Source organism: Heptranchias perlo, chromosome 35 (assembly GCF_035084215.1).
Source record: "Heptranchias perlo isolate sHepPer1 chromosome 35, sHepPer1.hap1, whole genome shotgun sequence".
In the NCBI taxonomy this organism is placed as follows: Eukaryota; Metazoa; Chordata; class Chondrichthyes; order Hexanchiformes; family Hexanchidae; genus Heptranchias; species Heptranchias perlo.
In genome coordinates, this window is record NC_090359.1 from 28,610,320 (window position 1) to 28,636,182 (window position 25,863).

General features: G+C 50.6%; 1 protein-coding gene across 1 annotated transcript; it reads right to left on the reverse strand.

Moving 5' to 3' along the window:
• Window positions 1–4,823: 4,823 nt before the first annotated feature.
• LOC137302550 (uncharacterized) lies at window positions 4,824–25,594 on the reverse strand. Its single transcript, XM_067972293.1, has 4 exons — window positions 25,431–25,594; window positions 24,460–24,551; window positions 7,998–8,150; window positions 4,824–6,598 (listed from the first exon to the last, which is right to left on the reverse strand). Exons 1-4 carry the CDS (start codon window positions 25,468–25,470, stop codon window positions 6,209–6,211), a joined length of 675 nt encoding a protein of 224 aa, XP_067828394.1. The 5' UTR covers window positions 25,471–25,594; the 3' UTR covers window positions 4,824–6,208.
• Between the last annotated feature and the right edge of the window lie 269 nt (window positions 25,595–25,863).

Here is a 25,863-nt window from a genome sequence, read left to right on the forward strand (position 1 = left end):
GCCTGCTGTCTGCACGGAGTCTGAACGGAGATCAGACATCGCACACAGATGCAGGTCCCATGTTTACATACTGTTGAGTTATGTTAAAACATTGAATAAAGGTTGCGCACCACTAAATCCCACATCCTCCAATCTGCACACCAGACCTCACCAATCTGCCGATCTGAGAGTCCGTGCACCAAGGTTCTCTGCTGATGCACCAGAGGTCTTGGCACAAGAGGTGGAGAGAAGGAGGGACATCCTATATCCGCAGGAAGGTGGGGCAAGAGGCCCTCCAGAAATACACCCAAAAGGCAGTGGGGGGCAGCGGGGGACGAAGTCAATGCCAGGCCCACAGCATCATGAACATGGATGCAGTGCAGGAAGAAGTTCAATGCTTTGACATGAATGGTCGAGGTGAGTGAGGTCAACTGTCGAGTGGCGTCTCCGACCAACTGCACCACACACTAAACCCCCCATCACCCACATACCAATAAACTCTTTCCATCAGTACTCAACTCTTCCAATCAGATGCTTCCTCTCACCCTCACAAATCACCACTGTTGCAAGCCGCTGGCCCACAACTCACAGGCCACACACACTGGCAGCTATTCAACCATGACAGGCACATTGCCCAGACCCACGTCCCGCTTTCTTGCAGGAGAAGGTGGTGCATATCAGGAGGCAGCAAATGGCAGTGACATTCAGCCCCTCGAGCCTGTTCCACCATTCAATGAGATCACGGTGGACCTGTGACCTAACTCCATGTACCCGCCTTAGCCCCATATCCCTTAATACCCTCGGTTCACAGAAATCTATCAATCTCAGATTTAGAATTCACAATTGAGCTAACATCAGCTGCCATTTGCAGAAGAGCGTTCCAAACTTCTCCCTCCCTTTGCGTGTAGAAGCATTTCCTAACTTCACTCCTGCACGTCCTGGCTCTAAATGTCAGGCTATGTCCCCATGTCCTAGTAATGAAGTCTAGGAGACCTCCAAAAACAGTAGCAAATGTTTCGGCAGCCAGAAGCAATAATCCAGCCACTAACCTGTAAATCCTTCATGGTCCCTTTAAATAGCACTGGGGGGGTCTCTGGACACTCTAAGACATGTTCAGATGGTCGGGGTTAAGACAGTGCGTTGAGCTGAGCGTTAAGTCCCAAAATGGTGTCTATCACTTTAAATCAGCGTTGTACACTGATTGAAGCCATTTTCTCCCCACTTTACATGATTCCAGCGTTCGTTATCTGCGCCTGCGCTAACTCCGATACCAAGATGGCGTCCGGCGCTCGTCACGCAGGAAACTTGTGTGCGCATCCAAGACGCCATCTTGGGTGTCGGAGCGGCCGTGTAGCACCGAAACAACGGGCGCTACACGGCCCAATTTAGCGCCCGTGGAATCTTACAGCACATAAGAAGGCCATTCGGTCCATCGTGCCTGTGCCGGCTCTTTGTCCAATTAGTCCCACTCCTCCTGCTCTTTCCTGATATCCCTGTAAATTTTTCCCCTTCAAGTATTTATCCAATTCCCTTTTGAAAGTTATTATTGAATCTGCTTCCACCGCCCTTTCAGGCAGCGCATTCCAGATCAGAACAACTCGCTGCGTAAAAAACATTCTCCTCATCTCCCCTCTGGTTCTTTTGCCAATTATCTTAAATCTCTGTCCTCTGGTTACCGACCCTCCTGCCACAGGAAACAGTTTCTCCTTATTTACTCTATCAAAACCCCTCATTATTTTAAACCCCTCGATTAAATCTCCCCTTAACCTTCTCTGCTCTAAGGAGAACAATCCCAGCTTCTCCAGTCTCTCCGCGTAACTGAAGTCCCTCATCCCTGGCACCATTCCAGTAAATCTCCTCTGCACCCTCTCCAAGGCCTTGACATCCTTCCTAAAGTGCGATGCCCAGAATTGGACACAATTCTCCAGCTGGGACCTAACCGGTGATTTATAAAGGTTTAGTATAATTATTGTTCTCTATAAAGCTTTAACAAGGAATTAACAACTTCATCACCTGGTCCTGCCACCTTGTGTACATTCACCCCCAGATATCTCTGTCCCAAAGCGCTTCACAGCTAATGAAGTTCTTTTGAAGTGTCGTCACTGTTGTAATGTAGGAAACACAGCAGCCAATTTGCGCACAGCAAGATCCCACAAACAGCAATGAGATAATGATCAGATAATTCATCTTTATTGATGTTGGCTGAGGGATAAATATTGGTCCAAGACACAGGGGAGAACACCCCTGCTGTTCTTCGAATACTGGCCGTGGGATCTTTTATGTTCACCTGAGAGGGCAGACAGGGCCTCGGTTTAATGTCTCATCCAAAAGATGGCACCTCCGACAGTGCAGCGCTCCCTCAGTACTGACCCTCCGACAGTGCGGCGCTCCCTCAGTACTGACCCTCCGACAGTGCGGCGCTCCCTCAGTACCGACCCTCCGACAGCGCGGCGCTCCCTCAGTACCGACCCTCCGACAGCGCGGCGCTCCCTCAGTACCGACCCTCCGACAGCGCGGCGCTCCCTCAGCATTGACCCTCCGACAGCGCGGCGCTCCCTCAGTACTGACCCTCCGACAGTGCAGCGTTCCCTCAGTACTGACCCTCCGACAGTGCGGCGCTCCCTCAGTACTGACCCTCCGACAGTGCAGCGTTCCCTCAGTACTGACCCTCCGACAGTGCGGCGCTCCCTCAGTACTGACCCTCCGACAGTGCGGCGCTCCCTCAGTACTGACCCTCCGACAGTGCGGCGCTCCCTCAGTACTGACCCTCCGACAGTGCAGCGTTCCCTCAGTACTGACCCTCCGACAGTGCGGCGCTCCCTCAGTACTGACCCTCCGACAGTGCGGCGCTCCCTCAGTACTGACCCTCCGACAGTGCGGCGCTCCCTCAGTACTGACCCTCCGACAGTGCGGCGCTCCCTCAGTACTGACCCTCCGACAGTGCGGCGCTCCCTCAGTACTGACCCTCCGACTGGAACTGGGAGTGTCGGCCTGGATTTTGTGCTCGAGTCGCTGGATTGGGGCTCGAACCCTCGACCTTCTTCCTCAGAGGTGAGGGAGAGAGAGGGAGAGAGTTCCCCACTGAGCCCAGTTCACTTTTTATTAATTTTGATTGTCAATTAATCATTAATTTTGAGATGTCAAAATAAATAGAGATGCAGGAGTTAGATTAACTACACTTACCAATCAATAGCTGATTTCCACTGAGTTTAGGCAGATTAGAATTCACATCATGGTATCAGCTCACCACCGCCCTCATGTGGACAGTGAATATATAACAGCTCGATCTGCAGAAACCAGGATTAATTTTCCGCTGATGTAATATAAGTTTCATTAACATTTGCAACTAGTTAATGAAAAAAAAAGGCACTCCCATTTCTCCAGCCCCTTTCACCACCTCAGGTCGTCCCAAAGAACTTTACAGTCAATGAAGTACTTTTGAAGTGTAGTCACTGTTGTAACTTTTTATTATTCATTCTCGGGATGTCACTGGACAAGCCGGCATTTATTGCCCATCCCTCGTTGCCCCTTGTCAAGTGGCGTCTCCTACGAGCCGCACGCACTCCTCCACGCACATCGCCCAGACACACGTCCTGGTGAGTCGCCTTCTTGCAGTCCGTGTGGTGAAGGTTCTCCCACAGTGCTGTAAGGCCGGGAGTTCCAGGATTATGGGCGCCCGTGTGCAGGAAAACTTTGATTGCATGATTCCCGCACACGCCAGTAAATATTCCGGGGCACTTTCTCCGATCTCTGGCCGTCACTTTGGCGGAGGGTCGTTGGGATTCCTGGAGAAACGGGGTAAAGGGCACTGGTCGCCATTCTCCAAGGCTCCCACCAGAATTACGGTGAGAACTCGGAACATCACCCCCAGAAATTCCAGATTCAAGTTTCCAAAGATCACACAAGGTGTCTGCTGGTCTGTGCCCTGTCTCTGCTCCTCTCAATTTGTGTTCCTGTTGTATTTGCTGGCAGATGACGGTGAGCAGGAGGGGCAACAATCTCATCGTGCTTCTGTTCACAAGGAGAGGGCCCGAGAGATTAGGAGCTCATGGAGGGAGTGGGGCGGAGAAGGATGGAGCAGTCAACTAAAACTCTGCTGCCCGTCTCCTAACTCGCACCGAGTCCCATTCACCCATCACCCCCCTGTGCTCGCTGACCTACATTGGCTCCCGGTCCGGGAACGCCTCGATTTTAAAATTCTCATCCTTGTTTTCAAATCCCTCCATGGCCCTCGCCCCCCTCCCTATCTCTGTAACCTCCTCCAGCCCCTACAACCCACCGAGATCTCTGCTCTCCTCCAATTCTGGCCTCTCGCGCATCCCCGATTTCCATCGCTCCACCATTGGCGGCCGTGCCTTCAGCTGCCTGGGCCCTAAGCTCTGGAATTCCCTCCCTAAACCTCTCCGCCTCTCTCTCTCTTTTAAGACGCTCCTTAAAACCTACCTCTTTGACCAAGCTTTTGGTCACCTGTCCTAATATCTCCTTATGTGGCTCAGTGTCAATTTTTGTCTGATAATCGCTCCTGTGAAGCCCCTTGGGACGTTTTACTACGTTAAAGGCGCTATATAAATGCAGGGTGTTGTTGTATCATCTTCATTCTTTTCCCACTCCCTCACACCCTGTTACAAGTTTCGGGTCAGTGTTTTACACACTCGATTCCGGCCTGCTGATCACTCCTGTTAGTGATTCCGTGTCTTGTGTTGAAAGATGTGCCCCTCGTGCCCAGACTCTGATCAGACAGGAGCGTAAACCTCCGGGGGGCAAGGGGTTGTGATGATGGGACCCCCTTGTAACCTCTGCCCGTCTTCCAGCAGATGCTCCGAAAACACTTTGCTGAGGCAAGGCCTGATATAAACCCTTTATTTAGCAGAGAAGAAGTGCATGTCGAGTGACAGTTAGAAGCAAAAACTCAAACATTTCAATTAACTTTAACCCCTCGTAAATGTGAAAAATAACACAACATGGTGCCTCACCCTCGGTTAGCAGGCTGTCCAACACCGGGTCTCACTCGCACCTCTGAGTCAAGAGGACATGGGCTCGAGCCCCATAATCCAGGCCGACACTCCCAGGGCAGTACTGAGGGAGCGCCGCACTGTCGGAGGGTCAGTACTGAGGGAGCGCTGCACTGTCGGAGGGGCAGTACTGAGGGAGCGCCGCACTGTCGGAGGGGCAGTACTGAGGGAGTGCTGCACTGTCGGAGGGTCAGTACTGAGGGAGCGCCGCACTGTCGGGGGGGTCAGTACTGAGGGAGCGCCGCACTGTCGGAGGGTCAGTACTGAGGGAGCGCCGCACTGTCGGAGGTGCCGTCTTTTGGATGGGACGTTAAACCGAGGCCCCGTCTGCCCTCTCAGGGTACGAAGTGTTGAAGGAGCCAGGTCTGTGGGAGGAGTCTCTGCTGAATGGGGTTCCCCCAGGGGTCGGTGTTGGGACCGCTCACTGTTTGCTCAATCAACATTTGGGTTCAGGAGCTCGACGTGAACTGATCGAGTTCACAGCTGACAGCAAACAAGGAGAGGAAATCCGAAACGAGTCGGGTAGAATGAGTGAGTGGGCCCCTGGGGAGGATGCCCATGGAACCCCAACCCTAACCCTAACCCCATACCCCCTGCAAGAACTGGCAACTTCAGGAGAGGAGGGAGCGGGAGAGAACCCAAAGGAAACAGTCTCTTGTGATTTTATGATCCTGAATGTTTGTTAATTATTCTGAGGACTTTATGTTTTTAATTATTTATTTTTTGCCCCTCAAGGTCTGGTCCCAGGGATGGGGGACTTCAGTTATGTGGAGAGACTGGAGAAGCTGGGATTGTTCTCCTTAGAACAGGGAAGGTTAAGGGGAGATTTAATCGAGGTGTTCAAAATCATGAGGGGTTTTGAGAGAGTAAATAAGGAGAAACTGTTTCCAGTGGGCAGGAGGGTCGGTAACCAGAGGACACAGATTTAAGGTAATTGGCAAAAGAACCAGAGGGGAGATGAGGAGAATTTTTTTTACGCAGCGAGTTGTTCTGATCTGGAATGCGCTGCCTGAAAGGGCGGTGGGAGCAGATTCAATAATAACTTTCAAAAGGGAATTGGATAAATAATTGAAGGGGAAAAATTTGCAGGGCTATGGGGAAAGAGCAGGAGGGGAGGGACTAATTGGATAGATCTTTCAAAGAGCCAGCACAGGCACGATGGGCCGAATGGCCTCCTTCTGTGCTGTATGAGTCTATGACCAAGTTGGTCTGCGTAGTTACAGGACCCGGGTGTTACCCTGAATGGTGCAGGAGTTGTGGTTCAGGGTGCGCTGCAGACAGCGGTAACAGAAGCGACAGGCGCAGAAAGGGCAGATCATGTTTTTACAGCCCCCACAGTGAGCCAGGAGCTCCTTGCAGTCGGGGCATCTCCGCACAGTGGGGCACTGGTGCACAGAGCTGCGGGGCGAGTCGATCATGGAGCAGGTCATCAGCAGCGTGTCGGAACTGCAGTCTCTGTTGTCACAGTGGTCTCCAGACCCTTTCCATTCCTGCGTGCAGTCCCAGCAGAACCTGTAGTCCTTCCCACTCGATCCAGGGCAACTTAGGCATTCCACACACTGTTTCTCCCTGGGTATTCTCTGCACCAAACGCTTACACCTCGGGCACTGAAAGACCAATGAGGGCAAAGGAGACCAGCATGGGTTAGATACAGAGTAAAGCTCCCTCTACACTGTCCCATCAAACACTCCCAGGGCAGGTACAGGGTTAGATACAGAGTAAAGCTCCCTCTACACTGTCCCATCAAACACTCCCAGGGCAGGTACAGCCCGGGTTAGATACAGAGTAAAGCTCCCTCTACACTGTCCCATCAAACACTCCCAGGGCAGGTACAGGGTTAGATATAGAGTAAAGCTCCCTCTACACTGTCCCATCACACACTCCCAGGGCAGGTACAGCCCGGGTTAGATACAGAGTAAAGCTCCCTCTACACTGTCCCATCAAACACTCCCAGGGCAGGTACAGCCCGGGTTAGATACAGAGTAAAGCTCCCTCTACACATGATGTAAACATGTTAAAACTTTACTGGAGCCAAGAGCCAGCACACCATGTCACAGGCCGGCTGCTCCTGCGATGAGCCCAGAGTGGTTCCATTGAAAGTGCTTCCTTCAACAAATTAAAATCCCTGGTCAGTTGGACACCTCGGTGCTCTCGCTGGGGTACGGGGTCGCGGGGTCACCAAGTGACCTCTCGCACCTCACCCAGGTGACCATTCACCACGAGTGAGCTCAGAGAATGAGCGTCGAGCCTGGATGCCAACATTCGCCTCAACCCGTCCATTGGGTGAGCAGTGATGACCTGGGCTGATTCTCCCTCTCTCTCTCTCCAGACCCGGGCGCGCTCTGGATAACTGCAGCCCTCCAACTTTCTGCCCAGGCTGAGGTGAGATATTTCAAGGCAGACCCAGGATGAATCTTGGGATCTTGCTGGTCTTTTTGGTTCATTCATAAACTCATTGACCGGTGGGGCGTGGGGTGGGGGTTGGGGGGGTAAGGAGGGGATCGGGTGGTTTGGGGGCCCCCTGAATTCCCCTTTTACGCTGTTTGTGGAGAGTGGCCATTTCTATTTCGCACACACCGGCCAGTGGGACACCCCACCTGCCCCCGATTGTGTGGGAGGTTTGGGCTGCAGTTCATTGTCGAAAGGGATTTGGGTTAAGAAGGCCCCACACCCGTTTCACCCTCATTTCCCCCAACAGAGGAAACCTTCACCCCATTGGTTTGGCCTGGATTTAAACCCCATTTCCAGAGGTTAAAGATTATTTGGACAGTTACATGGGGAAGATGGGTATCGAGGGATATGGGCCAAGTGCAGGCAATTGGGACTAGCTTAGTGGTATAAACTGGGCGACATGGACATGTTGGGCCGAAGGGCCTGTTTCCACGTTGTAACTTCTATGATTCTATGATTCTATTTGCCGGGCCCACCGACCAGTTGTGTAGCCACAGAATGAATTTTGATTGTCGGTAATGATCCCAGTAAAAGAGAGGGAAGGCTCTCTCTTACCTTCTGAAGATCATCGGAATGGTCCCGAAAGATGCTGAGCAGTTTGGCCTCATATTCCCGGCACTCGTCCTCGGTCAGGTTAATGAGCTGGCGCACCAGTTGCCAGGGTAACTGGGAGTCATTGCAAATAGTGCACGGAAAGGACCGGAATCCCTGAGGAGAGAGAATCAGGATCAGGGTTTGGATCAAAGTCACCCAATCAGACTGTGACCAAAAAAAGCCAGAGTCCTGACCCCCAACCAATGAAACACAGGGAATGGAGAGAGGGAGAGTGTGAATGGAGAGAGGGAGTGTGTGAATGGAGAGAGAGAGTGTGTGAATGGAGAGAGAGAGTCTGTGAATGGAGAGAGGGAGAGTGTGAATGGAGAGAGGGAGAGAGTGTGAATGGAGAGAGAGTGTGTGTGAATGGAGAGAGAGAGTGTGTGAATGGAGAGAGAGTGTATGTGAATGGAGAGAGAGAGTGTGTGAATGGAGAGAGGGAGAGTGTGAATGGAGAGAGAGAGTGTGTGAATGGGGAGAGGGAGAGTGTGTGAATGGAGAGAGAGTGTGTGAATGGAGAGAGGGAGAGTGTGAATGGAGAGATGGAGAGTGTGAATGGAGAGAGGGAGAGTCTGTGAATGGAGAGAGGGAGAGTGTGAATGGAGAGATGGAGAGTGTGAATGGAGAGAGGGAGAGTCTGTGAATGGGGAGAGGGAGAGTGTGAATGGAGAGAGAGAGAGTGTGTGAATGGAGAGAGGGAGAGTCTGTGAATGGAGAGAGGGAGAGTGTGAATGGAGAGAGAGAGTGTGTGAATGGGGAGAGGGAGAGTGTGTGAATGGAGAGAGAGAGAGTGTGAATGGAGAGAGGGAGAGTCTGTGAATGGAGAGAGGGAGAGTGTGAATGGAGAGATGGAGAGTGTGAATGGAGAGAGGGAGAGTCTGTGAATGGGGAGAGGGAGAGTGTGTGAATGGAGGGAGAGAGTGTGTGAATGGAGGGAGAGAGAGTGTGTGAATTGAGAGAGAGAGTGTGTGAATGGAGAGAGAGAGCGTGTGAATGGGGAGAGAGAGAGTGTGAATGGAGAGAGAGAGTGTGAATGGAGAGAGAGAGTGTGTGAATGGAGAGAGAGTGTGTGAATGGAGAGAGGGAGAGTCTGTGAATGGAGAGAGGGAGAGTGTGAATGGAGAGATGGAGAGTGTGAATGGAGAGAGAGAGAGTGTGTGAATGGAGAGAGAGAGAGTGTGAATGGAGAGAGGGAGAGTGTGAATGGAGAGAGAGAGTGTGTGAATGGGGAGAGGGAGAGTGTGTGAATGGAGAGAGAGTGTGTGTGAATGGAGAGAGAGAGTGTGTGAATGGAGAGAGGGAGAGTGTGAATGGAGAGAGGGAGAGTGTGAATGGAGAGAGGGAGAGTCTGTGAATGGAGAGAGGGAGAGTGTGAATGGAGAGATGGAGAGTGTGAATGGAGAGAGGGAGAGTGTGTGAATGGAGAGAGAGAGTGTGTGAATGGGGAGAGGGAGAGTGTGTGAATGGAGAGAGAGAGTGTGTGAATGGAGAGAGAGAGAGTCTGTGAATGGAGAGAGAGAGAGTGTGAATGGAGAGAGGGAGAGTGTGTGAATGGAGAGAGAGTGAGTGTGTGAATGGAGAGAGAGAGTGTGTGAATGGAGAGAGAGAGTGTGTGAATGGAGAGAGGGAGAGTCTGTGAATGGAGAGAGAGAGTGTGTGAATGGAGAGAGAGAGAGTCTGTGAATGGAGAGAGAGAGAGTGTGAATGGAGAGAGGGAGAGTGTGTGAATGGAGAGAGAGAGTGTGTGAATGGAGAGAGAGAGTCTGTGAATGGAGAGAGGGAGAGTCTGTGAATGGAGAGAGAGAGAGTGTGAATGGAGAGAGAGAGTGTGAATGGAGAGAGGGAGAGTGTGAATGGAGAGAGAGAGAGTGTGTGAATGGAGAGAGAGACTGTGTGAATGGAGAGAGAGAGTGTGTGAATGGAGAGAGAGAGAGTCTGTGAATGGAGAGAGTGTGAGTGTGAATGGAGAGGGGGAGAGTCTGTGAATGGGGAGAGAGAGAGTGTGTGAATGGAGAGAGGGAGAGAGTGTGAATGGAGAGAGAGAGAGAGTGTGAATGGAGAGAGGGAGAGAGTGTGAATGGAGAGAGAGAGAGAGTGTGAATGGAGAGAGGGAGAGAGTGTGAATGGAGAGAGAGAGAGTGTGTGAATGGAGAGAGAGAGTGTGTGAATGGAGAGAGAGAGAGTCTGTGAATGGAGAGAGAGAGAGAGTGTGAATGGAGAGAGGGAGAGAGTGTGAATGGAGAGAGAGAGAGAGTGTGAATGGAGAGAGAGAGAGTGTGAATGGAGAGAGAGAGAGTGTGTGAATGGAGAGAGAGTGTGTGAATGGAGAGAGTGTGTAAATGGAGAGAGGGAGAGTGTGAATGGAGAGAGAGTGTGAATGGAGAGAGGGGGAGTGTGTGAATGGAGAGAGGGTATGTGAATGGAGAGAGAGAGAGTGTGAATGGAGAGACAGAGAGTGTGTGAATGGAGAGAGGGAGAGTGTGAATGGAGAGACAGAGAGTGTGTGAATTGAGAGAGAGAGTGTGTGAATGGAGAGAGTGTGTGAATGGGGAGAGGGAGAGTGTGTGAATGGAGAGAGAGAGAGTCTGTGAATGTAGAGAGAGAGTGTGTGAATGGAGAGAGAGAGAGTCTGTGAATGTAGAGAGAGAGTGTGTGAATGGAGAGAGAGAGAGTGTGAATGGAGAGAGAGAGTGTGTGAATGGAGAGAGGGAGAGTCTGTGAATGGAGAGAGGGATAGTGTGAATGGAGAGAGGGAGAGTCTGTGAATGGGGAGAGGGAGAGTGTGTGAATGGAGAGAGAGAGTGTGAATGGAGAGAGGGAGAGTGTGAATGGAGAGAGAGAGAGTGTGAATGGAGAGAGGGAGAGTCTGTGAATGGAGAGAGAGAGAGTGTGAATGGAGAGAGAGAGTGTGTGAATGGAGAGAGGGAGAGTCTGTGAATGGAGAGAGGGAGAGTGTGAATGGAGAGATGGAGAGTGTGAATGGAGAGAGAGAGAGTGTGTGAATGGAGAGAGAGAGAGTGTGAATGGAGAGAGGGAGAGTGTGAATGGAGAGAGAGAGTGTGTGAATGGGGAGAGGGAGAGTGTGTGAATGGAGAGAGAGTGTGTGTGAATGGAGAGAGAGAGTGTGTGAATGGAGAGAGGGAGAGTGTGAATGGAGAGAGGGAGAGTGTGAATGGAGAGAGGGAGAGTCTGTGAATGGAGAGAGGGAGAGTGTGAATGGAGAGATGGAGAGTGTGAATGGAGAGAGGGAGAGTGTGTGAATGGAGAGAGAGAGTGTGTGAATGGGGAGAGGGAGAGTGTGTGAATGGAGAGAGAGAGTGTGTGAATGGAGAGAGAGAGAGTCTGTGAATGGAGAGAGAGAGAGTGTGAATGGAGAGAGGGAGAGTGTGTGAATGGAGAGAGAGTGAGTGTGTGAATGGAGAGAGAGAGTGTGTGAATGGAGAGAGAGAGTGTGTGAATGGAGAGAGGGAGAGTCTGTGAATGGAGAGAGAGAGTGTGTGAATGGAGTGAGAGAGAGTCTGTGAATGGAGAGAGAGAGAGTGTGAATGGAGAGAGGGAGAGTGTGTGAATGGAGAGAGGGAGAGTCTGTGAATGGGGAGAGGGAGAGTGTGTGAATGGAGGGAGAGAGTGTGTGAATGGAGGGAGAGAGAGTGTGTGAATTGAGAGAGAGAGTGTGTGAATGGAGAGAGAGAGTGTGTGAATGGGGAGAGAGAGTGTGTGAATGGGGAGAGAGAGAGTGTGAATGGAGAGAGAGAGTGTGAATGGAGAGAGAGAGTGTGTGAATGGAGAGAGAGTGTGTGAATGGAGAGAGGGAGAGTCTGTGAATGGAGAGAGGGAGAGTGTGAATGGAGAGATGGAGAGTGTGAATGGAGAGAGAGAGAGTGTGTGAATGGAGAGAGAGAGAGTGTGAATGGAGAGAGGGAGAGTGTGAATGGAGAGAGAGAGTGTGTGAATGGGGAGAGGGAGAGTGTGTGAATGGAGAGAGAGTGTGTGTGAATGGAGAGAGAGAGTGTGTGAATGGAGAGAGGGAGAGTGTGAATGGAGAGAGGGAGAGTGTGAATGGAGAGAGGGAGAGTCTGTGAATGGAGAGAGGGAGAGTGTGAATGGAGAGATGGAGAGTGTGAATGGAGAGAGGGAGAGTGTGTGAATGGAGAGAGAGAGTGTGTGAATGGGGAGAGGGAGAGTGTGTGAATGGAGAGAGAGAGTGTGTGAATGGAGAGAGAGAGAGTCTGTGAATGGAGAGAGAGAGAGTGTGAATGGAGAGAGGGAGAGTGTGTGAATGGAGAGAGAGTGAGTGTGTGAATGGAGAGAGAGAGTGTGTGAATGGAGAGAGAGAGTGTGTGAATGGAGAGAGGGAGAGTCTGTGAATGGAGAGAGAGAGTGTGTGAATGGAGAGAGAGAGAGTCTGTGAATGGAGAGAGAGAGAGTGTGAATGGAGAGAGGGAGAGTGTGTGAATGGAGAGAGAGTGAGTGTGTGAATGGAGAGAGAGAGTGTGTGAATGGAGAGAGAGAGTCTGTGAATGGAGAGAGGGAGAGTCTGTGAATGGAGAGAGAGAGAGTGTGAATGGAGAGAGAGAGTGTGAATGGAGAGAGGGAGAGTGTGAATGGAGAGAGAGAGAGTGTGTGAATGGAGAGAGAGACTGTGTGAATGGAGAGAGAGAGTGTGTGAATGGAGAGAGAGAGAGTCTGTGAATGGAGAGAGAGTGAGTGTGAATGGAGAGGGGGAGAGTCTGTGAATGGGGAGAGAGAGAGTGTGTGAATGGAGAGAGGGAGAGAGTGTGAATGGAGAGAGAGAGAGAGTGTGAATGGAGAGAGGGAGAGAGTGTGAATGGAGAGAGAGAGAGAGAGTGTGAATGGAGAGAGGGAGAGAGTGTGAATGGAGAGAGAGAGAGTGTGTGAATGGAGAGAGAGAGTGTGTGAATGGAGAGAGAGAGAGTCTGTGAATGGAGAGAGAGAGAGAGTGTGAATGGAGAGAGGGAGAGAGTGTGAATGGAGAGAGAGAGAGTGTGAATGGAGAGAGGGAGAGAGTGTGAATGGAGAGAGAGAGAGAGTGTGAATGGAGAGAGAGAGAGTGTGAATGGAGAGAGAGAGAGTGTGTGAATGGAGAGAGAGTGTGTGAATGGAGAGAGTGTGTAAATGGAGAGAGGGAGAGTGTGAATGGAGAGAGAGTGTGAATGGAGAGAGGGGGAGTGTGTGAATGGAGAGAGGGAGAGTGTGAATGGAGAGACAGAGAGTGTGTGAATTGAGAGAGAGAGTGTGTGAATGGAGAGAGTGTGTGAATGGGGAGAGGGAGAGTGTGTGAATGGAGAGAGAGAGAGTCTGTGAATGTAGAGAGAGAGTGTGTGAATGGAGAGAGAGAGAGTCTGTGAATGTAGAGAGAGAGTGTGTGAATGGAGAGAGAGAGAGTGTGAATGGAGAGAGAGAGTGTGTGAATGGAGAGAGGGAGAGTCTGTGAATGGAGAGAGGGAGAGTGTGAATGGAGAGAGGGAGAGTCTGTGAATGGGGAGAGGGAGAGTGTGTGAATGGAGAGAGAGAGTGTGAATGGAGAGAGGGAGAGTGTGAATGGAGAGAGAGAGAGTGTGAATGGAGAGAGGGAGAGTCTGTGAATGGAGAGAGAGAGAGTGTGAATGGAGAGAGAGAGTGTGTGAATGGAGAGAGGGAGAGTCTGTGAATGGAGAGAGAGAGTGTGTGAATGGAGAGAGGGAGAGTGTGAATGGAGAGAGGGAGAGTGTGAATGGAGAGAGGGAGAGTGTGAATGGAGAGAGGGAGAGTGTGAATGGAGAGAGGGAGAGTGTGAATGGAGAGAGGGAGAGTGTGAATGGAGAGAGGGAGAGTGTGTGAATGGAGAGAGAGAGTGTGTGAATGGAGAGAGGGAGAGTCTATGAATGGAGAGAGAGAGGGAGAGTGCGTGAATGGAGAGAGGGAGAGTGTGAATGGAGAGAGAGAGTGTGTGAATGGAGAGAGGGAGAGTGTGAATGGAGAGAGGGAGAGTGTGAATGGAGAGGGGGAGAGTGTGAATGGAGAGAGGGAGAGTGTGAATGGAGAGAGGGAGAGTGTGAATGGAGAGAGAGAGAGTGTGAATGGAGAGAGGGAGAGTGTGTGAATGGAGAGAGAGAGTGTGTGAATGGAGAGAGGGAGAGTGTGAATGGAGAGAGAGAGTGTGTGAATGGAGAGAGGGAGAGTGTGAATGGAGAGAGGGGAAGAGTCTGGGAATGGAGAGGGAGAGAGTGTGAATGGAGAGAGGGAGAGTGTGTGAATGGAGAGAGGGAGAGTGTGAATGGAGAGATAGAGAGTGTGAATGGAGAGAGGGAGAGTGTGTGAATGGAGAGAGAGTGTGTGAATGGAGAGAGGGAGAGTGTGAATGGAGAGAGGGAGAGTGTGAATGGAGAGAGAGAGAGTGTGAATGGAGAGAGGGAGAGTGTGTGAATGGAGAGAGAGAGTGTGTGAATGGAGAGAGGGAGAGTGTGAATGGAGAGAGGGAGAGTGTGTGAATGGAGAGAGAGAGTGTGTGAATGGAGAGAGGGAGAGTGTGAATGGAGAGAGAGAGAGTGTGAATGGAGAGAGAGAGAGTGTGAATGGAGAGAGGGAGAGTGTGTGAATGGAGAGAGAGAGTGTGTGAATGGAGAGAGGGAGAGTATGAATGGAGAGAGGGAGAGTGTGTGAATGGAGAGAGGGAGAGTGTGAATGGAGAGAGGGAGAGTGTGAATGGAGAGAGGGAGAGTGTGTGAATGGAGAGAGGGAGAGTCTATGAATGGAGAGAGAGAGGGAGAGTGCGTGAATGGAGAGAGAGAGAGTCTGTGAATGGAGAGAGAGAGAGAGTGTGAATGGAGAGAGGGAGAGAGTCTGTGAATGGAGAGAGAGAGAGTCTGTGAATGGAGAGAGGGAGAGAGAGAGTCTGTGAATGGAGAGAGGGAAAGAGAGAGTCTGTGAATGGAGAGAAGGAGAGTCTGTGAATGGTGAGAGAGAGAGTCTGTGAATGGAGAGAGAGAGAGTCTGTGAATGGAGAGGGAGAGAGTGTGAATGGAGAGAGAGAGTGTGTGAATGGAGAGAGAGAGTGTGAATGGAGAGAGAGAGAGAGAGAGTGAATGGAGAGAGAGAGAGTGTGTGTGAATGGAGAGAGGGAGAGTCTGTGAATGGAGAGAGGGAGAGAGAGAGTCAGTGAATGGAGAGAGAGAGTCTGTGAATGGAGAGAGGGAGAGAGTCTGTGAATGGGGAGAGAGAGTGTGAATGGAGAGAGAGAGAGAGAGTGAATGGAGAGAGAGAGAGAGTGTGTGTGAATGGAGAGAGGGAGAGAGAGAGTCAGTGAATGGAGAGAGAGAGTCTGTGAATGGGGAGAGGGAGAGTCTGGGAATGGAGAGGGAGAGAGTGTGAATGGAGAGAGAGAGAGTGTGAATGGAGAGAGAGAGAGTGTGAATGGAGAGAGGGAGAGTGTGAATGGAGAGAGGGAGAGTGTGTGAATGGAGAGAGGGAGAGTGTGAATGGAGAGAGGGAGAGTGTGTGAATGGAGAGAGGGAGAGTCTATGAATGGAGAGAGAGAGGGAGAGTGTGTGAATGGAGAGAGAGAGAGTCTGTGAATGGAGAGAAGGAGAGTCTGTGAATGGTGAGAGAGAGAGTCTGTGAATGGAGAGAGAGAGAGAGAGTGAATGGAGAGAGAGAGAGTGTGTGTGAATGGAGAGAGGGAGAGTCTGTGAATGGAGAGAGGGAGAGAGTCTGTGAATGGAGAGAGGGAGAGAGAGAGTCAGTGAATGGAGAGAGAGAGAGTGTGTGAATGGAGAGAGAGAGAGTCTGTGAATAGAGAGAGGCAGAGTGTGTGAATGGAGAGTGTGTGTGAATGGAGAGAGAGAGTGTGTGAATGGAGTGAGAGAGTGTGTGAATGGAGAGAGAGAGAGTCTGTGAATGGAGAGAGGGAGTGAGAGAGTCAGTGAATGGAGAGAGAGAGAGTGTGTGAATGGAGAGTGTGTGTGAATGGAGAGAGAGAGTGTGTGAATGGAGAGGGAGAGTGTGTGAATGGAGAGAGGGAGAGAGTCTGTGAATGGAGAGAAGGAGTGTGTGAATGGAGAGAGAGAGAGTCTGTGAATGTAGAGAGAGAGAGTGTGAATGGAGAGAGAGAGAGTGTGTGAATGGAGAGAGAGAGGGAGTCTGTGAATGAAGAGAGGGAGAGTGTGTGAATGGAGAGAGAGAGAGGGAGAGTCTGTGAATGGAGAGAGGGACAGAGAGTCTGTGAATGCAGAGAGAGTGTGTGAATGGAGAGAGAGAGTGTGTGAATGGAGAGAGAGAGAGTCTGTGAATGGAGAGAGGGAGAGAGAGAGTCTGTGAATGGAGAGAGAGAGAGTCTGTGAATGGAGAGAGAGAGTGTGTGAATGGAGAGAGAGAGTCTGTGAATGGAGAGAGAGAGTGTGTGAATGGAGGGAGAGAGAGTCTGTGAATGGAGAGAGAGAGTGTGTGAATGGAGAGAGAGAGAGAGTGAGTCTGTGAATGAAGAGAGAGAGAGTGTGTGAATGGAGAGAGAGAGAGAGTCTGTGAATGGAGAGAGAGAGTCTGTGAATGGAGAGAGGGAGAGAGTGTGAATGGAGAGAGGGAGAGAGTGTGTGAATGGAGAGAGGGAGAGAGTCTGTGAATGGAGAGAGGGAGAGTGTGTGAATGGAGAGAGGGAGAGAGTGTGAATGGAGAGAGGGAGAGAGTGTGTGAATGGAGAGAGAGAGAGAGTGTGTGAATGGAGAGAGGGAGAGTCTGAATGGAGAGAGGGAGAGAGTCTGTGAATGGAGAGAGGGAGAGTGTGTGAATGGAGAGAGGGAGAGTGTGTGAATGGAGAGAGGGAGAGAGTGTGTGAATGGAGAGAGGGAGAGTCTGTGAATGGAGAGAGGGAGAGAGTCTGTGAATGGAGAGAGGGAGAGTCTGTGAATGGAGAGAGAGAGAGAGTGTGTGAATGGAGAGAGGGAGAGTGTGTGAATGGAGAGAGGGAGAGAGAGTGTGTGTGAATGGAGAGAGAGAGTGTGTGAATGGAGAGAGAGAGAGAGTCTGTGAATGGAGAGAGGGAGAGAGTCTGTGGATGGAGAGAGGGAGAGTGTGTGAATGGAGAGAGGGAGAGAGAGTCTGTGAATGGAGAGAGGGAGAGAGAGTGTGTGTGAATGGAGAGAGGGAGAGTCTGTGAATGGAGAGAGAGAGAGAGTGTGTAAATGGAGAGAGAGAGAGAGTGTGTGAATGGAGAGAGGGAGAGAGTCTGTGAATGGAGAGAGGGAGAGTGTGTGAATGGAGAGAGGGAAAGAGTCTGTGAATGGAGAGAGGGAGAGTCTGTGAATGGAGAGAGAGAGAGAGTGTGTGAATGGAGAGAGGGAGAGTCTGTGAATGGAGAGAGGGAGAGTCTGTGAATGGAAAGAGAGAGTGTGTGAATGGAGAGAGAGAGAGTCTGTGAATGGAGAGAGAGAGTCTGTGAATGGAGAGAGAGAGAGTCTGTGAATGGAGAGAGGGAGAGAGAGAGAGTCTCTGAATGGAGAGAAGGAGAGTCTGGGAATGGAGAGGGAGAGAGTGTGAATGGAGAGAGAGAGTGTGTGAATGGAGAGAGAGAGAGTGTGAATGGAGAGAGGGAGAGTGTGTGAATGGAGAGAGAGAGAGTGTGAATGGAGAGAGGGAGAGTGTGAATGGAGAGAGGGAGAGTGTGTGAATGGAGAGAGAGAGAGTGTGAATGGAGAGAGGGAGAGTGTGAATGGAGAGAGGGAGAGTGTGTGAATGGAGAGAGGGAGAGTGTGAATGGAGAGAGGGAGAGTGTGAATGGAGAGAGGGAGAGTGTGTGAATGGAGAGAGGGAGAGTCTATGAATGGAGAGAGAGAGGGAGAGTGTGAATGGAGAGAGGGAGAGAGTCTGTGAATGGAGAGAGAGAGAGTCTGTGAATGGAGAGAGGGAAAGAGAGAGTCTGTGAATGGAGAGAAGGAGAGTCTGTGAATGGTGAGAGAGAGAGTCTGTGAATGGAGAGAGAGAGAGTCTGTGAATGGAGAGGGAGAGAGTGTGAATGGAGAGAGAGAGAGAGAGTGAATGGAGAGAGAGAGAGTGTGTGTGAATGGAGAGAGGGAGAGTCTGTGAATGGAGAGAGGGAGAGAGTCTGTGAATGGAGAGAGGGAGAGTGTGTGAATGGAGAGAGGGAGAGAGAGTCTGTGAATGGAGAGAGGGAGAGAGAGTGTGTGTGAATGGAGAGAGGGAGAGTCTGTGAATGGAGAGAGAGAGAGAGTGTGTAAATGGAGAGAGAGAGAGAGTGTGTGAATGGAGAGAGGGAGAGAGTCTGTGAATGGAGAGAGGGAGAGTGTGTGAATGGAGAGAGGGAAAGAGTCTGTGAATGGAGAGAGGGAGAGTCTGTGAATGGAGAGAGAGAGAGAGTGTGTGAATGGAGAGAGGGAGAGTCTGTGAATGGAGAGAGGGAGAGTCTGTGAATGGAAAGAGAGAGTGTGTGAATGGAGAGAGAGAGAGTCTGTGAATGGAGAGAGAGAGTCTGTGAATGGAGAGAGAGAGAGTCTGTGAATGGAGAGAGGGAGAGAGAGAGAGTCTCTGAATGGAGAGAAGGAGAGTCTGGGAATGGAGAGGGAGAGAGTGTGAATGGAGAGAGAGAGAGTGTGAATGGAGAGAGGGAGAGTGTGTGAATGGAGAGAGAGAGAGTGTGAATGGAGAGAGGGAGAGTGTGAATGGAGAGAGGGAGAGTGTGTGAATGGAGAGAGAGAGAGTGTGAATGGAGAGAGGGAGAGTGTGAATGGAGAGAGGGAGAGTGTGTGAATGGAGAGAGGGAGAGTGTGAATGGAGAGAGGGAGAGTGTGTGAATGGAGAGAGGGAGAGTCTATGAATGGAGAGAGAGAGGGAGAGTGTGAATGGAGAGAGGGAGAGAGTCTGTGAATGGAGAGAGAGAGAGTCTGTGAATGGAGAGAGGGAAAGAGAGAGTCTGTGAATGGAGAGAAGGAGAGTCTGTGAATGGTGAGAGAGAGAGTCTGTGAATGGAGAGAGAGAGAGTCTGTGAATGGAGAGGGAGAGAGTGTGAATGGAGAGAGAGAGAGAGAGTGAATGGAGAGAGAGAGAGTGTGTGTGAATGGAGAGAGGGAGAGTCTGTGAATGGAGAGAGGGAGAGAGTCTGTGAATGGAGAGAGGGAGAGAGAGAGTCAGTGAATGGAGAGAGAGAGAGTGTGTGAATGGAGTGAGAGAGTGTGTGAATGGAGAGAGAGAGAGTCTGTGAATAGAGAGAGGCAGAGTGTGTGAATGGAGAGTGTGTATGAATGGAGAGAGAGAGTGTGTGAATGGAGTGAGAGAGTGTGTGAATGGAGAGAGAGAGAGTCTGTGAATGGAGAGAGGGAGAGAGAGAGTCAGTGAATGGAGAGAGAGAGAGTGTGTGAATGGAGAGTGTGTGTGAATGGAGAGAGAGAGTGTGTGAATGGAGAGGGAGAGTGTGTGAATGGAGAGAGGGAGAGAGTCTGTGAATGGAGAGAGGGAGTGTGTGAATGGAGAGAGAGAGAGTCTGTGAATGTAGAGAGAGAGAGAGTGTGAATGGAGAGAGAGAGAGTGTGTGAATGGAGAGAGAGAGGGAGTCTGTGAATGAAGAGAGGGAGAGTGTGTGAATGGAGAGAGAGAGAGGGAGAGTCTTGAATGGAGAGAGGGACAGAGAGTCTGTGAATGCAGAGAGAGTGTGTGAATGGAGAGAGAGAGTGTGTGAATGGAGAGAGAGAGAGTCTGTGAATGGAGAGAGGGAGAGAGAGAGTCTGTGAATGGAGAGAGAGAGAGTCTGTGAATGGAGAGAGAGAGTGTGTGAATGGAGAGAGAGAGTCTGTGAATGGAGAGAGAGAGTGTGTGAATGGAGAGAGAGAGTCTGTGAATGGAGAGAGAGAGTGTGTGAATGGAGAGAGAGAGAGAGGGAGTCTGTGAATGAAGAGAGAGAGAGTGTGTGAATGGAGAGAGAGAGAGAGAGTCTGTGAATGGAGAGAGAGAGTCTGTGAATGGAGAGAGGGAGAGAGTGTGAATGGAGAGAGGGAGAGAGTGTGTGAATGGAGAGAGGGAGAGTCTGTGAATGGAGAGAGGGAGAGAGTCTGTGAATGGAGAGAGGGAGAGTCTGTGAATGGAGAGAGGGAGAGTGTGTGAATGGAGAGAGAGAGAGAGAGTGTGAATGGAGAGAGAGAGTCTGTGAATGGAGAGAGGGAGAGTGTGTGAATGGAGAGAGGGAGAGAGTCTGTGAATGGAGAGAGGGAGAGAGTGTGAATGGAGAGAGAGAGTGTGTGAATGGAGAGAGGGAGAGTCTGTGAATGGAGAGAGGGAGAGAGTGTGTGAATGGAGAGAGGGAGAGTCTGTGAATGGAGAGAGAGAGAGAGTGTGTGAATGGAGAGAGGGAGAGTCTGTGAATGGAGAGAGGGAGAGTGTGTGAATGGAGAGAGAGAGAGTGTGTGAATGGAGAGAGGGAGAGTGTGTGAATGGAGAGAGAGAGAGAGTCTGTGAATGGAGAGAGAGAGTCTGTGAATGGAGAGAGGGAGAGTGTGTGAATGGAGAGAGGGAGAGTCTGTGAATGGAGAGAGAGAGAGTGTGTGAATGGAGAGAGGGAGAGTGTGTGAATGGAGAGAGAGAGAGAGTCTGTGAATGGAGAGAGAGAGTCTGTGAATGGAGAGAGGGAGAGTGTGTGAATGGAGAGAGGGAGAGAGTCTGTGAATGGAGAGAGGGAGAGAGTGTGAATGGAGAGAGAGAGTGTGTGAATGGAGAGCGGGAGAGTCTGTGAATGGAGAGAGGGAGAGAGTGTGAATGGAGAGAGGGAGAGTCTGTGAATGGAGAGAGAGAGAGAGTCTGTGAATGGAGAGAGAGAGAGTGTGTGAATGGAGAGAGAGAGAGAGTCTGTGAATGGAGAGAGGGAGAGTGTGTGAATGGAGAGAGAGAGAGAGTCTGTGAATGGAGAGAGGGAGAGTGTGTGAATGGAGAGAGGGAGAGTGTGTGAATGGAGAGAGAGAGAGTGTGTGAATGGAGAGAGAGAGAGAGTCTGTGAATGGAGAGAGGGAGAGTGTGTGAATGGAGAGAGAGAGAGAGTCTGTGAATGGAGAGAGGGAGAGTGTGTGAATGGAGAGAGGGAGAGTCTGTGAATGGAGAGAGAGAGAGTGTGTGAATGGAGAGAGAGAGAGAGTCTGTGAATGGAGAGAGAGAGAGTGTGTGAATGGAGAGAGAGAGAGAGTCTGTGAATGGAGAGAGGGAGAGTCTGTGAATGGAGAGAGGGAGAGTGTGTGAATGGAGAGAGAGAGAGAGTCTGTGAATGGAGAGAGAGAGAGTGTGTGAATGGAGAGAGAGAGAGAGTCTGTGAATGGAGAGAGGGAGAGTCTGTGAATGGAGAGAGGGAGAGAGTGTGTGAATGGAGAGAGGGAGAGTCTGTGAATGGAGAGAGAGAGAGAGTGTGTGAATGGAGAGAGGGAGAGTGTGTGAATGGAGAGAGGGAAAGAGTCTGTGAATGGAGAGAGGGAGAGTGTGTGAATGGAGAGAGGGAGAGTGTGTGAATGGAGAGAGAGAAAGTGTGTGAATGGAGAGAGGGAGAGTGTGAATGGAGAGATGGAGTGTGTGAATGGAGAGAGGGAGAGTGTGAATGGAGAGATGGAGTGTGTGAATGGAGAGAGGGAGAGTGTGTGAATGGAGAGAGGGAGAGTCTGTGAATGGAGAGAGAGAGTGTGTGAATGGAGGGAGAGAGAGTGTGTGAATGGAGAGAGGGAGAGTGTGTGAATGGAGAGAGGGAGAGTCTGTGAATGGAGAGAGGGAGAGTGTGTGAATGGAGAGAGGGAGAGTGTGAATGGAGAGATGGAGTGTGTGAATGGAGAGAGGGAGAGTGTGTGAATGGAGAGAGGGAGAGTCTGTGAATGGAGAGAGGGAGAGAGTGTGAATGGAAAGAGGGAGAGTGTGTGAATGGAGAGAGAGAGAGAGTCTGTGAATGGAGAGAGAGAGAGAGTCTGTGAATGGAGAGAGAGAGAGTGTGTGAATGGAGAGAGGGAGAGTCTGTGAATGGAGAGAGGGAGAGTGTGTGAATGGAGAGAGAGAGAGTGTGAATGGAGAGAGGGAGAGTCTGTGAATGGAGAGAGGGAGAGTCTGTGAATGGAGAGAGGGAGAGTGTGTGAATGGAGAGAGAGAGAGAGTCTGTGAATGGAGAGAGAGAGAGTGTGTGAATGGAGAGAGAGAGAGAGTCTGTGAATGGAGAGAGGGAGAGTCTGTGAATGGAGAGAGGGAGAGAGTGTGTGAATGGAGAGAGGGAGAGTCTGTGAATGGAGAGAGAGAGAGAGTGTGTGAATGGAGAGAGGGAGAGTGTGTGAATGGAGAGAGGGAAAGAGTCTGTGAATGGAGAGAGGGAGAGTGTGTGAATGGAGAGAGGGAGAGTGTGTGAATGGAGAGAGAGAAAGTGTGTGAATGGAGAGAGGGAGAGTGTGAATGGAGAGATGGAGTGTGTGAATGGAGAGAGGGAGAGTGTGAATGGAGAGATGGAGTGTGTGAATGGAGAGAGGGAGAGTGTGTGAATGGAGAGAGGGAGAGTCTGTGAATGGAGAGAGAGAGTGTGTGAATGGAGGGAGAGAGAGTGTGTGAATGGAGAGAGGGAGAGTGTGTGAATGGAGAGAGGGAGAGTCTGTGAATGGAGAGAGGGAGAGTGTGTGAATGGAGAGAGGGAGAGTGTGAATGGAGAGATGGAGTGTGTGAATGGAGAGAGGGAGAGTGTGTGAATGGAGAGAGGGAGAGTCTGTGAATGGAGAGAGGGAGAGAGTGTGAATGGAAAGAGGGAGAGTGTGTGAATGGAGAGAGAGAGAGAGTCTGTGAATGGAGAGAGAGAGAGAGTCTGTGAATGGAGAGAGAGAGAGTGTGTGAATGGAGAGAGGGAGAGTCTGTGAATGGAGAGAGGGAGAGTGTGTGAATGGAGAGAGAGAGAGTGTGAATGGAGAGAGGGAGAGTCTGTGAATGGAGAGAGAGAGTGTGTGAATGGAGAGAGAGAGAGTGTGTGAATGGAGAGAGGGAGAGTCTGTGAATGGAGAGAGAGAGAGAGAGTCTGTGAATGGAGAGAGAGAGAGTGTGTGAATGGAGAGAGGGAGAGTCTGTGAATGGAGAGAGGGAGAGTCTGTGAATGGAGAGAGAGAGTGTGTGAATGGAGAGAGAGAGAGAGTGTGTGAATGGAGAGAGGGAGAGTCTGTGAATGGAGAGAGGGAGAGTCTGTGAATGGAGAGAGAGAGAGTGTGTGAATGGAGAGAGAGAGTGTGTGAATGGAGAGAGGGAGAGAGTGTGTGAATGGAGAGAGGGAGAGTCTGTGAATGGAGAGAGAGAGTCTGTGAATGGAGAGAGAGAGTGTGTGAATGGAGAGAGAGAGAGTCTGTGAATGGAGAGAGGGAGAGTCTGTGAATGGAGAGAGAGAGAGTGTGTGAATGGAGAGAGAGAGAGTGTGTGAATGGAGAGAGAGAGAGTGTGTGAATGGAGAGAGAGAGAGTGTGTGAATGGAGAGAGGGAGAGTCTGTGAATGGAGAGAGAGAGAGTGTGTGAATGGAGAGAGAGAGTGTGTGTGAATGGAGAGAGAGAGAGAGAGTGTGTGAATGGAGAGAGAAGGAGAGTCTGTGAATGGAGAGAGAGAGAGAGAGTCTGTGAATGGAGAGAGAGAGAGGGAGTGTGAATGGAGAGAGGGAGAGTCTGTGAATGGGGAGAGAGAGAGAGAGAGTGTGTGAATGGAGAGAGAGGGAGAGTCTGTGAATGGAGAGAGAGAGAGAGTCTGTGAATGGAGAGAGAGAGAGAGAGAGTGTGAATGGAGAGAGGGAGAGTCTGTGAATGGAGGGAGAGAGAGTGTGTGAATGGAGAGAGAGAGAGAGAGTGTGTGAATGGAGAGAGAGGGAGAGTCTGTGAATGGAGAGAGAGAGAGAGTCTGTGAATGGAGAGAGAGAGAGAGAGAGTGTGAATGGAGAGAGGGAGAGTCTGTGAATGGAGAGAGAGAGTGTGTGAATGGAGAGAGGGAGAGAGTGTGTGAATGGAGAGAGGGAGAGTCTGTGAATGGAGAGAGAGAGTCTGTGAATGGAGAGAGGGAGAGTCTGTGAATGGAGAGAGAGAGAGTGTGTGAATGGAGAGAGGGAGGGAGTCTGTGAATGGAGAGAGAGAGAGAGTCTGTGAATGGAGGGTGATATAATAAACAGAGGGACCGAGAGACGGTGAATGGAGAGAGAAGGCATCCTTTCACAGTTGGGAATACAGCTGCGGTCAGTGTATGGAAAGCTCACACCGATTGATACTCGAACGTATACTGCCTTCGGTTTTATGAATTTGTCGTTATGAAGATCACTGTAGTCAACTTGTCTGGGACTGCGCTGATGTTTTATTGTCTGTAATCCTGTTTTAATCCATTACAGGCTGATTCATCCAGTGCAAAATATAAGTTTAAAAATTCAGCACAGACAAAACATGATGTTTTTGTTACACAAACCTTGTCGAGCAGCGATTTGTACCACACTTTCAGACTATCCGGGTTCACAAAGTGCCCACATGGTATTGGAGCAAGCTTGTCCTGATCCAGAACTGAAGGGAGAAAGACATTTTTCTGTTAATACAGAGTAAAGCTCCCTCTACACTGTCCCATCAAACACTCCCAGGGCAGGTACAGGGTTAGATACAGAGTAAAGCTCCCTCTACACTGTCCCATCAAACACTCCCAGGGCAGGTACAGGGTTAGATACAGAGTAAAGCTCCCTCTACACTGTCCCATCAAACACTCCCAGGGCAGGTACAGCACGGATTAGATACAGAGTAAAGCTCCCTCTACACTGTCCCATCAAACACTCCCAGGGCAGGTACAGGGTTAGATACAGAGTAAAGCTCCCTCTACACTGTCCCATCAAACATTCCCAGGGCAGGTACAGCACAGGTTAGATACAGAGTAAAGCTCCCTCTACACTGTCCCATCAAACACTCCCAGGGCAGGTACAGGGTTAGATACAGAGTAAAGCTCCCTCTACACTGTCCCATCAAACACTCCCAGGGCAGGTACAGCACGGGTTAGATACAGAGTAAAGCTCCCTCTACACTGTCCCATCAAACACTCCCAGGGCAGGTACAGGGTTAGATACAGAGTAAAGCTCCCTCTACACTGTCCCATCAAACACTCCCAGGGCAGGTGCAGCAGGGACTGTGATGCCCCACTCTCAGGACCGAGGCGGATCGAGGGGTCAGGGGCTGGAATGTCTTGCTCTCCCAGTTGAAGAGCAACTTGTCGATGCAGGAACGCGACTGGTCAACAGAGGATTAATACAACTGAAACAAAATAAGAACTTGCTGATCTGAGTAAGTGGGGAACTCCCTCAGCCCGACAAGGCCCCGTCCAGTCACCGATTGAAATGCTCCTTTCTCTACTCAGCCTCCCTGTCGGGTCCCAGTCCCGATGGGCTCTCAGAAACTCACCGTTCCTCTGGAAGAAAGCCTTGTTTCTCGGGTTGCTCATTCCGTGATTGGGGATCCTTCAGAGCCGAGCAGGCGGAGAGCAGAGGACGGTCAGAAGCCCTCGTTCCCTCCAGCTCCTGGGGCCTGTCAGCTGGAATCTCCCCAACAAGCATTGGTTTCAATTTCTCTTTCATTTTCACAAACACTCCCTCTCCGTATCTCATTAATCATTTCAACTAATCTCACCATTTCTTTGTAAGTAAAGCCCTGGGTATGTCAGCCTATGATTTCTACATGTTGAGTTACACACTGTTTCTCCGCCAATGGTCCAGGGAGAAAATCACACCGGAGTTTCCTGTGTTTCCATGTTTTGGGTATCCACTGGAATAGTGTCTCCTCTCCTACCTCAACCCATCTAGGAACAGAGGAACAGGAGGAGGCCATTCAGCCCCTC

Excerpts from the sequence above, each read along its gene's own strand:
- LOC137302550 (XM_067972293.1), bottom strand. The coding sequence starts at position 25,470 with ATGAGCAACCCGAGAAACAAGGCTTTCTTCCAGAGGAACG. Across the intron at positions 24,552-25,430 it reads GGCTTTCTTCCAGAGGAACG|TTCTGGATCAGGACAAGCTT; the intron begins GTGAGTTTCTGA and ends TTCTCCCTTCAG. Across the intron at positions 6,599-7,997 it reads ATTCCGATGATCTTCAGAAG|TGCCCGAGGTGTAAGCGTTT; the intron begins GTAAGAGAGAGC and ends TTGGTCTTTCAG.